This window comes from Procambarus clarkii, chromosome 59, assembly GCF_040958095.1.
Source record: "Procambarus clarkii isolate CNS0578487 chromosome 59, FALCON_Pclarkii_2.0, whole genome shotgun sequence".
NCBI lineage: Eukaryota > Metazoa > Arthropoda > Malacostraca > Decapoda > Cambaridae > Procambarus > Procambarus clarkii.
Window position 1 is genome coordinate 33,270,239 of NC_091208.1, and position 12,471 is coordinate 33,282,709.

Sequence of the window (12,471 nt, forward strand, 5' to 3'; positions counted from 1 at the left end):
AAAGACCCGTCTCACAAAGCGCTAAGAAGACGCCCCCAAGTAGCCCTCGAAGGACGAGTCCTAGCAGTCCTAAACACCGGAGTCCGAGGAGGAATGTGGTGTGCTGGACCTGTGGGCAGAAATGGCATGTAGCTGCTATGTGCCGAGGCAGAAGAGGTGGCAGAGCACGTAGGGAGGTGATGATGAAGATCTGTGTAATACCACCAGCAGGAAGCCAGTCGACGACGACGCAGGAAGGATCAAGTTTGTTCGCCCCTCACACTTCAAGCGGGTATGTAACGAGTGATCATACTGGTAGATCTGTAGAAGTGCTCAGAGATAGTGGAGCAGCCCAGTCCCTGATCGTGAGAAGCTCGTTACCCGAGGGAGTAAGTGTGGACGGGAGACAACAGGTTGTCCTGGTTGGGTTTCCTAGGACGCAGTACATCGCCCCCTTAGTGCCAGTACATCTCGACTCGCCTTACTTCAGCGGCACATGTGCGTTGGCAGTAGTCGATACCCTCCCTATAGCAGGGATTGACGTGGTACTAGCCAACGACTTGGTGACAGATTGGAGCATCAATCTTCCCAAGGTCGCGGACGAGTCTACCGGAACAACAGGATCTGAGGTAACAACAGGCAATGGTAATGTCCAGGTAAAGACAGACCCGGATTTAAACATGTTTAATTTGTCCTCTCACCCGCAGATCGACAGTGTTCTAGCAAAGTCTCCTGATTCTCTCGACAAGGAACATGAGGTTACGATGGCAGAAGTACCTGAGCAAGAAGAGAGGCCTTGTGTGCAAGCACCCACGGATACCAACGAGTCTGGAGCGAAGGCGGATGTGTACTTGCGGTATGGCAAGATACAGCGTTAATTGAACCGGCCAGAGATTCCCCAGACGTCAGAGGTATGTGAGGTGTGTTCGAAAGGTCTAGAGCCCTCTTCAGTCCAAACCAGGCTAGTGGATATTGCCGGCTATGGACATGACAGGCTCAGGAAGCTTATCCCTAAATTAACCAAATGTTTCCTAGCGGAATTTTTTGTTCTTGTATGTGCTCTCAGTGAGGACCAGTGGACGACCCGACAGATGATGGCTCCCTTGAACATCGTGAAGAGATCCCAGGGATTAGAGACGTGCACTGTGAGTGTTGCAGTCGAAGAAGGGACCTGGAAGGTAATGGTAGATACAGGAGGTACGCGATACGATAATATGAGTGACTGTTTCCGACAGGTTGACACCCCCCGCGTGATAGCTGGGCCTGAATGCAGCGTTATGCGGAACGTTGGTCGACCTGACGGTGGCAGAGCGAATGCCATCTTCGATGTACGAACAGCCCCGTTGGAACTAGGTGTGAGCCCAGTAGAGGAGTCTGCTGTGAGTACTGACTTAACTATCGCTGTGACTCTAAATGATCCGTCCCCTGTATCCCAGGTTCCCGTCTCCCTGAAGGACCACTGGAACGGTACCAGAAATGCCGTTCGTGACCAGCCATCATCGGTGCCCCGACACAGGGAAGTGTCGAGTCGCCCCAGATCGTGTCTATACCGACCCTTACACGAGAGATGCGAGATGATGCCCCTGCTTGGCATCGCAGTGGAGATGCGGACGATTACATCTGGCAGGTCATTGCCTTCTATCTTCAAGTTCCCTTTGTGCGAGAGTTGTCCAGTAGAACAGTTCTGTGGACAAGACAGCCTCATCACTCCAGTTCATAGTGTACGTGAGTCTGTGTGGAGTTGTATCCACATACTAATTTGGTTTGTGTTTTTCCTTTTAGAAGCCCAAACCAAATTCTTTTTGGTGGGGAGGTGTTACGGACCCGGATCCAGTGTCCGAGCACGGAGCAGTGACGACCGCGCCATCTGTGGGTCAGCTCCCGAAACCCCCTCCAAATGGACGAAGACACCTGGTGAGGACGAAGTGTACTGGCCACAAGGGCCAGTTTCCAGTCCGGTTCAGCTCACAACACAGCCGCTGCTGACCTCTGGTGAGGTGGTGCTCAGACAACAGCGCCATCTATGGAGTGGATACGTCGGGCGTTTGTGTCTGAGCCTGTAAGTGAGGTGCTTTAGTGTGTCCCTGTTATTGATGACGTGTCTGCTTACAGAGTCGACCTGGGACTGCTGTGATGGAAGTTGAGTCAGTCTACCCAAGGCAGCCGTCCCCATACCTTGTGCTTTGCTGCAGCAGCTGTGAGTCGCCTCCCGGAGGAACACTGTGGTGTTACCCTGCCTGTGAAGCGGCAGTGAAGGATTGTCGTACCCGGGACCGACTGCTGGAGACGATTAACCACTGGGGTATTGTAGACAGGAGAGTGATCTGTGGTATCACACGAGGCTCCTGACTAGGGCGCTACCCTAGTATCGCTCGTGGAGTGGCCTGGCCAGCGTTGCTGATCCGGAACCTGCCAGCAGTTTGCTGGACTTGAGGTTGACGACCTCCACGGCGGTGCCCCCAGTGGGACTGTGTTTTGGCTGGCCTGTGTCCAGGGTAGACTCTGCTTGATCGAAGGATTCGTCAAGAGACCACGAGAGCACCGAGGACTTGGCACCGAGAGGATCCAGCGTCTTCAGGAGAAGACGACCTTGTATATACTTCCCCTGTGTAGTGTTAATACCCCTCCCCCTGTGTAACTTTTATATATTACTTATTGGTGAAGGTAATTATAATCTTAAGTTTTTGCCTTTCTTTCCCTTCCCCTTTTATTTTACTTGTGTCACGGATCTCATCCCTTGAAAGCCACTACTGGCTTGGGGCCGGATACCCTTCCTCTAGTAACATCAGAGTACGAACCCAGTTGCGACCCGAGAGGGCCGTAACACCAGCACACACACTCACCCTCACCACATTACACTTGGGCTTCTCAAGTCTACCATAACGTCACGTTTTCTCTAATTCATTATTTGTTAACCATTCTTTATTCTGTTGACTCAATGGCGTATCTTGAGGCCCTTCTTCAGTTCCTTCTTAATTTACTCTTGTTATTCCTTCGGAAAACTCGGTCCCCTCCTTCTCCTTCTTCCCACTTTCTTATCTCCTTTCTTCCGGCGTTGTTAAGACACTTGAGGTGGTTCATGGTCCTGTTGGTGGTGGCGCTTTAGGTGCAGGTACTTGGGAACACGAGGTTGCTAGTAGCACGGGCTATGGTGAGCCCCTAGTGGACTTACCTGGCACAGGAGCGGGGCAAGTAGCACGGGCTATGGTGAGCCCGTAGTGGAGTTACCTGGCACAGGAGCGGGGCTGTAAGTCTTGTGTCCGCCTCCTGGTTTTCTCCTCAATATATATTCCTTCTCTGAGAACATCAGTCGGAGCCGTGATGAGGATTCGAACGTATGCGGAGGTGGGTGTTGCCAGGCTCCCCCAGCCAATCGAGCCATGACATGGTGAGGTCCTCTGGGGGCGTCTAAGAGTAGTCATTCCTTATTAACACCACTCAATATCTCGTTCAATAGAGCTTCAGCCACACATGCATGGGGTCCAGGGTTCGAGTCCCCTAGTGCCCCAGGTGATTGCAATGTATATCTCCACGGAAGTGCGGATGACAATATATATATATATTTTCTCCCTGTGTATTCCTCCTCTCTTTAAATTGCTATCAGTTTTTTTAATTTAAACCGTGGAACTGTTATCAGGATATAAAATTATAGAATAGAAATGATTGCACGTTGATAGACAGATTAGATCTGGAGAGGCAATAGCAACATGCGTCAGAGAAAATTAAAATGTAAAGCCAAAATGGGATTAAAACAAAGCCTCTCATTTGGGTGGAAATGAACGAAAATAATGATAGTAAAAGATCTGGGAATTATGATGTCTGACGACCTGACATTTAGTGAACATAACCGAGCAAATATAGCGGCGACCAGGACAATGATTGGAAGGATTATGAGAACGGTCAAATCCAGAGACCCCACAGTAATGCAGAGACCCCACAGTAATGCCAGAGACCCCACAGTAATGCCAGAGACCCCACAGTAATGCCAGAGACCCCACAGTAATGCCAGAGACCCCACAGTAATGCCAGAGACCCCGACAGTAATGCCAGAGACCCCCACAGCAATGCCAGAGACCCCCACAGCAATGCCAGAGACCCCCACAGCAATGCCAGAGACCCCCACAGTACTGCCAGAGACCCCACAGTAATGCCAGAGACCCCACAGTAATGCCAGAGACCCCACAGTAATGCCAGAGACCCCACAGTAATGCCAGAGACCCCGCAGTACTGCCAGAGACCCCACAGTACTGCCAGAGACCCCACAGTACTGCCAGAGACCCCACAGTACTGCCAGAGACCCCACAGTACTGCCAGAGACCCCACAGTAATGCTAGAGACCCCACAGTAATGCTAGAGACCCCACAGTACTGCCAGAGACCCCACAGTACTGCCAGAGACCCCACAGTACAGCCAGAGACCCCACACTACTGCCAGAGACCCCCACAGCAATGCCAGAGACCCCCACAGCAATGCCAGAGACCCCACACCAATGCCAGAGACCCCACAGCAATGCCAGAGACCCCACAGCAATGCCAGAGACCCCACAGCAATGCCAGAGACCCCACAGTACTGCCAGAGACCCCAAAGTACTGCCAGAGACCCCACAGTACTGCCAGAGACCCCACAGTAATGCCAGAGACCCCACAGTAATGCCAGAGACCCCACAGTAATGCCAGAGACCCCACAGTAATGCCAGAGACCCCACAGTAATGCTAATATTATTTAAGTCACTGGTGCTGTCCCGTCTTGAGTATTGCTCGGTACTCACTTATACGGTCTGGCAGTCTGTGGGCCGGCTGGTGCCCCACACCCAGTCTATGGGCCGGCTGGTGCCCCCACACCCAGTCTGTGGGCCGGCTGGTGCCCCACACCCAGACTGTGGGCCGGCTGGTGCCCCCACACCCAGTCTGTGGGCCGGCTGGTGCCCCCACACCCAGTCTGTGAGCCGGCTGGTGCCCCACACCCAGACTGTGGGCCGGCTGGTGCCCCCACACCCAGACTGTGGGCCGGCTGGTGCCCCCACACCCAGTCTGTGGGCCGGCTGGTGCCCCCACACCCAGTCTGTGGGCCGGCTGGTGCCCCACACCCAGACTGTGGGCCGGCTAGTGCCCCCACACCCAGTCTGTGGGCCGGCTGGTGCCCCCACACCCAGTTTGTGGGCCGGCTGGTGCCCCACACCCAGTCTGTGGGCCGGCTGGTGGCCCACACCAAGTCTGTGGGCCGGTTGGGGCCCCACATCCAGTCTGTGGGCCGGTTGGTGCCCCCCACACCCAGTCTGTGGGCCGGCTGGTGCCCCCACACCTAGTCTGTGGGCCGGCTGGTGCCCCCACACCCAGTCTGTGGGTCGGCTGGTGCCCCCCACACCCAGTCTGTGGGCCGGCTGGTGCCTCCACACCCAGTCTGTGGGCCGGCTGGTGCCCCCACACCCAGTCTGTGGGCCGGCTGGTGCCCCCACAGCCAGTCTGTGGGTCGGCTGGTGCCCCACACCCAGTCTGTGGGCTGGCTGGTGGCCCACACCCAATCTGTGGGCCGGCTTGTGCCCCCACACCCAGTCTGTGGGCCGGCTGTTGCCCCCACACCCAGTCTGTGGGCTGGCTGGTGCCCCCACACCCAGTCTGTGGGCCGGCTGGTGCCCCCACAGCCAGTCTGTGGGCCGGCTGGTGCCCCACACCCAGTCTGTGGGCTGGCTGGTGGCCCACACCCAGTCTGTGGGCCGGCTGGTGCCCCACAGCCAGTCTGTGGGCCGGTTGGTGCCCCCACAGCCAGTCTGTGGGCCGGCTGGTGCCCCACACCCAGTCTGTGGGCCGGCTAGTGCCCCACACCCAGTCTGTGGGCCGGCTGGTGCCCCCACACCCAGTCTGTGGGCCGGCTGGTGCCCCCACACCCAGTCTGTGGGCCGGCTGGTGCCCCCACACCCAGTCTATTGGCCGGCTGGTGCCCCCACACTCAGTCTGTGGGCCGGCTGGTGCCCCACACCCAGTCTGTGGGCCGGCTGGTGCCCCCACACCCAGTCTGTGGGCCGGCTGGTGCCCCACACCCAGTCTGTGGGCCCGGTTGGTGCTCCACAGCCAGTCTGTGGGCCGGCTGGTGCCCCCCCCCCAGCCAGTCTGTGGGCCGGCTGGTGCCCCACACCCAGTCTGTGGGCCGGCTGGTGCCCCACACCCAGTCTGTGGGCCGGCTGGTGCCACACAGCCAGTCTGTGGGCCGGCTGGTGCCCCCACACCCAGTCTGTGGGCCGGCTGGTGCCCCCACACCCAGTCTGTGGGCCGGCTGGTGCCCCACACCCAGTCTGTGGGCCGGCTGGTGCCCCACACCCAGTCTGTGGGCCGGCTGGTGCCCCCACACCCAGTCTGTGGGCCGGCTGGGGCCCTCACACTCAAACCAAACAACTTCGGAATCAACAAGAAGTTATAATTAGTTTTTTCTCAGTCTTTGTTGCAGTGATTATAAGTTCATTGTTGGTGCTTTAGGAAATATGGGAACACATATATATATCACCCCACACAACAGTGACCTGAGAAGGAAAACACTGGTCCTCCTCCAGCTCCCGGGCCCCAGCTCCCGGGCCCCAGCTCCCGGGCCCCAGCTCCCGGGCCCCAGCTCCCGGGCCCCAGCTCCGGGGTATAGTACAGGAGGAGAAAATATTTTGTCTATTTTAAGTATCTTCGTGAAAGGCATAGATGACAATAGGGCCATATTTATCCATGGATGACATCAAGAGGACCATAGGACCATAGATGACTGTGGGCCAGGGACCACAGTCCAACCCGTTCTCGCAAATTTAATAAGTCAATATTGACTTATTAAATATGTGCATAGGTGACATACTTAACATAATAGATACCCTTAAAAAGATTCATAGAAAACACCGACCTTACCTAACCTTGTTAGTATCTTAAGATAAGCATCTTATTGCTTCGTAATTACAATTATTACCTAACCTATAATAGGTATAGGTTAAGTAATAATTGTAATTACGAAGCAATAAGATGCTTATCTTAAGATACTAACAATGTTAGGTAAGGTCGGTGTTTTCTATGAATCTTTTTAGGGGTATCTATTATGTTTAGTATATCACCTATGCACATATTTAATAAGTCAATATCAACGAAAGATAATCGCCTGGCGTTTCACGAGTACTTTGGCCTGGGTTCATATCCTGGTCAGGGTGGATATATTGGCGCCAGTCCTTAACTGTTGCCTCTGTTCACCCAACAGTAAAATGGGTTCCCGGTTGTGCCAGGGGTGTTGACGGCAGGGTAATGTGTGGTGTTGACGGCAGGGTAATGTGTCAGTGTTGACGGCAGGGTAATGTGTCGGTGTTGACGGCAGGGTAATGTGTAGTGTTGACGGCAGGGTAATGTGTTGGTGTTGACGGCAGGGTAATGTGTAGTGTTGACGGCAGGGTAATGTGTTGGTGTTGACGGCAGGGTAATGTGTGGTGTTGACGGCAGGGTAATGTGTCGGTGTTGACGGCAGGGTAATGTGTCGGTGTTGACGGCAGGGTAATGTGTGGTGTTGACGGCAGGGTAATGTGTCGGTGTTGACGGCAGGGTAATGTGTTGGTGTTGACGGCAGGGTAATGTGTTGGTGTTGACGGCAGGGTAATGTGTTGGTGTTGACGGCAGGGTAATGTGTTGGTGTTGACGGCAGGGTAATGTGTCGGTGTTGACGGCAGGGTAATGTGTAGTGTTGACGGCAGGGTAATGTATGGTGTTGACGGCAGGGTAATGTGTTGGTGTTGATGGCAGGGTAATGTGTTGGTGTTGACGGCAGGGTAATGTGTCGGTGTTGACGGCAGGGTAATGTGTAGTGTTGACGGCAGGGTAATGTGTTGGTGTTGACGGCAGGGTAATGTGTTGGTGTTGACGGCAGGGTAATGTGTGGTGTTGACGGCAGGGTAATGTGTGGTGTTGACGGCAGGGTAATGTGTGGTGTTGACGGCAGGGTAATGTGTGGTGTTGACGGCAGGGTAATGTGTGGTGTTGACGGCAGGGTAATGTGTGGTGTTGACGGCAGGGTAATGTGTGGTGTTGACGGCAGGGTAATGTGTTGGTGTTGACGGCAGGGTAATGTGTGGTGTTGACGGCAGGGTAATGTGTGGTGTTGACGGCAGGGTAATGTGTGGTGTTGACGGCAGGGTAATGTGTGGTGTTGACGGCAGGGTAATGTGTGGTGTTGACGGCAGGGTAATGTGTGGTGTTGACGGCAGGGCAATTGAAATTGAAATTTAAATAAGTTTATTGAGGTAAAATACACACAAAGGGATGAAGTAGCTCAAGATATTCTCACCCCGTTCAGTACAACGTGTTTATACATACATAGACACACATCACAAATAATAAACATATTACCAAATATTCTGAGAGATAAACATATACATTTCCTCCTTCACAAGTAGTATGGTATCAGACGTACACACAAATACTCTTATGACCTAGGTATACTGTATAGACAATTTGCAAGACACCTGCAGATAATTCAACAAAAGATTACAGTCTTGGGGCAAAATTCTTATATCTCTCAAGAATATCATCAACCTTTCCGTTGTGACACATCCAGGCTATTTGTTCAGGAACAGTCCTTATCTCAGTGTTTTCTATATACATTAATCAAGGAACAATCAAGAACATAATGGACCAGGGTGTGAGACCTTAGCAGACGACATAGTTTACACTTCGTGTCATTATCATGAACACCTATCCCATATTCCCAGTAATATTTGTACCCAAGCCTGAGCCGCATGTACACAGTCACTCCAAGCATTTCTCCTTTTACCATAAGTGAAATGTTGGTGTTTTGACTCACATACATGTAGTGTTGCATGGTTTGACTTCTCTCATACAGTATCTCTCTCCTCTCCACTCCCGCCTGTGCCTGAATATTTCTGATTTTGCTTCTTATTTGTCTCACTGTTAAAACACATTCAATGTCAACTTGTGGTTTTGATGTGGCACGTTTGGCCAAGTCATCCGCCACCTCGTTGAGCACTATTCCAACATGAGATGGGATCCACATGAATTTCACACTATGACCTTTCAGCTGTATTTCAGTTATTCTTTTCTTACAATCCTGAACTATGGACATGAAGACTGGGTTTTGACTGTTTAAGGACTCCAGTGCTCCTCGGCTATCGAGAAATACAAAAACATTTTTGTCGTCATGACGTACTTCCTCCAAACACGCCAGAATGGCCTGCAGTTCAGCTTGTGTGGATGATATATAATTACTAAGTCGGAGTTCAATTTTCCTGTCCACAGTTCCGAACTCGGTATATTCCCCCTTTTTTTTTTTACATGCAAGCATGCTTATAAGTACAATAAAAGCAAAACAGAAAACAAACTAGAACAACAGAGCACAAAAGTACAAAATGAGAAAGCACAAACTTGCAAAAGTACCAAGTAAAAAATTTACTAAACCACAAAACGCCGGCCGGAAAGGCCGACCACAAAACAATAATTACAAACACAACAAAAATTACAAACAACAATAATTACAAACACAACAAAAATTACAAACAACAATAATTACAAACACAACAATAATTATAAACACAGCGGAATACAGTACAGAAATGACAACAGTACAACACACAGCACCCAAACCCGCACCCAACAACCCAAACACCAGAACATAATTATACAGAACAAGCCTCCCGGCACCGCAACCACACACGGAGAGGCACCAACACAAAATGATAATAATAACAATAAAGGAAATACAAATCTATAAGAAACAAAAAGAAAAGCACAATCGCAAAACATGATAATGAGAACAAACCCGGGCCGGGTCACGCCAACAGCCTGAAGGGCACTCAACACTACACAAACAAGCGCACAATCAGTACCAGAAAAAAAACACAAAACCATAAAAACATAACATGACATCCACAACCAGACACACACACTAACAAAAACCGGACCGCACAGGAACTGGACACACACACAAACCACACAAATAAACCCACAACCACAAACCGGAGCACACAGGAACCGGAAAAACCATCCCGCCCCACCCACACACACACACACACGCGACCCGCACCCCACAACCATGCACTCAAATGGAAACAACCCACAACATACAAAGGAATCATGGGCGAGGAATACATTACTCAGAGACAGTAACATATTTCTCAGGGAACACATCCCGAGGATACTTTACCTTATAGGCCTCCCAAATCAAATACTCCATGTCGGTAAGGGGACAATCCCCCTGCCGCCGTGGGCCCCGCATAAACTCCGGAATCATCAGATCAGGCGGAAACGGCCACTCCCGAAGCTCTCCGACGCAAATCGCATAACGAGGCAGGGGAGCGCGAAACACACCCTCCGAGGAAGCAGAAGACACCGAAGAAGTGTACAAGGGCCGCCGAGACGGCCTCGCCGCCGAACACACAGGAGAAGGGGACGGTTGACGAGACGGTAACACCTCCAGCGAGACCACCGAAGAAACGGCCTGAGACGGAAGAGGCGTCGAGACCCCCGCCGATGAAACGGGGAACAAGGAAGGGGGTACGGTACCCCCAGAGCGAGCAGCCCTTTTCAACAACCACCACCAGGCCACCCTGCTCACCACGAACCTCAGCAGGGGGAACCACCCCCCACGAAGAACCTGAGCCATCTGACGCAGGCGAGTCACCCTAATCAGGATCTGCAGACACCATACCAGAAGGGGAGGCCGAAACATCGGTACCGACATCCGCAGGCAAATGCACCTTCGCCACCACCATAGAATGCAACGCAACCGGAGCCACCCCGCTGTCGCCGGAAGATCCACAATCGTCGAAATCGCCATCGTCAGCCCATGCAGAAGAAGAACGCCGGGAACGCTTAGGCTCTGGCCGCACATCATCAGACCCGGAGGCTGACTCAGAGACACGTGCAACACAAGCCGGGCAAACCGAGGCGCGTCGCAAAACGGCAGCATCCTCAACCACATGGGGTACCAGGCCAGGCACGAGAGGAGGCGCCGTATCCACCCCAGCACTCAGCACAGCCGGGACAGACGGCGAGGGTGCAGGGACAGACGCAGCAGATGAACTTGAAGACGGGGGATCCGAGCAGAAGGCATTTGGAAGAATAGGGACACCAGCCGGAGCAAGACGATCACCAGGTGTCGACACAACCTCCAGAGGAGATGCGCAACAGTCGACACAGGGGGCACAGCTGCGGCCGAAGAGACATCCACATCCACCGAAGCCCCCGCCACAGGAAGCGGCGGGAAATCCTCCTCACTGAAGAGGTTCATGGGCACAATGGCAGGCGCAGAACACCCAGCAGCCTGATTGCCCAAAAGGCCACAACGATAACACGTCCGAGGCTGGCGGGCATAAAACACCCGAACGTGGTATCCCAAGAGTTTCATAGAGGACGGAATGTCTGCCTGGAGTCGCATGCCCAGGGTGTGAATGTTCGTCTGCACACCCTTGAGCGGACTAGAGGATATCATGTGCAACCGTACACTAACAACGGCGCCAAACTGGCTGAAATACCGCCGTAGCAGACTCTCCGGAAACTCCAAAGGTGACCCATGAACACTGATGTAAGTGAGGGCACCACTCTGATCAGAGAGGGTCACAGTGCCCGTACCATCCGGCAAGGGTAAGGTCCGCCCCTCGTAACGACGGAAAAATTCCCGATATGTCAACTCCTCCGTAAACTTCACAATCGCCCGACATGCTGTCACCAACTCGACGCAATAAATGTCCATCACTGAGACATGAAGCAAATTACACACCAGCGCTATCTTCGGGTACCCAGCTCGTCCAGAAAATTTGAGGCCCAAAGACTGAGCCCGCACTACAGAGGGAAGCGGGAGCCCCATCTTGAATTCCATGTCAGCACTGACCAGGCGGGTAAAGACACACGCCCCCCAACCAGCCAAACTGGCAAACATCCACCAACTGCCGGAGAGTTCAGGCAACACGTCCACACTCCACGGCAGCTAGCAGTCCACTCCCAGTATATTCCCTTTATAGGACACCATACCTTGCCCTGCCATCCTCTGCCACTGACCCGTCACAATATACATGTAAACTATTGCCTCTTGGTAACCGAGATATCATGCTTCCATACAAACACCGTAATTGTCCCACTTCATGATGAATCTTTTCCACCTTGAGGGGTACAATTTCGACGTCTATTTTCTGTACTTTCCAGGGAGCAGACCTATTACACTGGTGAGAGGATTTACAGGAGTCAAGTACATCGTATTCCCTGAGGTCATGAGCTAATCCCCTCGTGTAGCATGTATCTCTCAGTTTTCTGGAAGTGTGTACGTCACTCAAGCAGGTCTGAACACTCTGAAACAGCTTATCCCCTCCTTTTTTCCGCATGAAATGAATAAATACTCTAGTGTTAATGTCACAGACCCTATCATACACACTCTGTAAATTTAATTCCATTCTCATTATCTCAATCATTGCATTTCTCTGACATCCAAGAATAATCCTCATAGCCTTGTTCTGTATCAGCTCAATTTTTTTTTAAT

At 52.4% G+C, this 12,471-nt stretch overlaps 1 protein-coding gene across 1 annotated transcript in view; it reads right to left on the minus strand.

Moving 5' to 3' along the window:
* LOC138353800 (histone-lysine N-methyltransferase 2D-like) overlaps positions 1-10,173 on the minus strand; it is a 33,304-nt gene extending 23,131 nt beyond the window's left edge. Inside the window, exons 1-3 of the mRNA XM_069307209.1 lie at positions 10,144-10,173; positions 2,393-2,551; positions 1,451-1,663 (exon numbers count right to left, since the gene is read on the minus strand). Of these exons, the coding sequence (XP_069163310.1) occupies positions 1,451-1,663; positions 2,393-2,551; positions 10,144-10,173 (402 nt within the window). The remainder of the gene's footprint in view (positions 1-1,450; positions 1,664-2,392; positions 2,552-10,143) is intronic.
* Between the last annotated feature and the right edge of the window lie 2,298 nt (positions 10,174-12,471).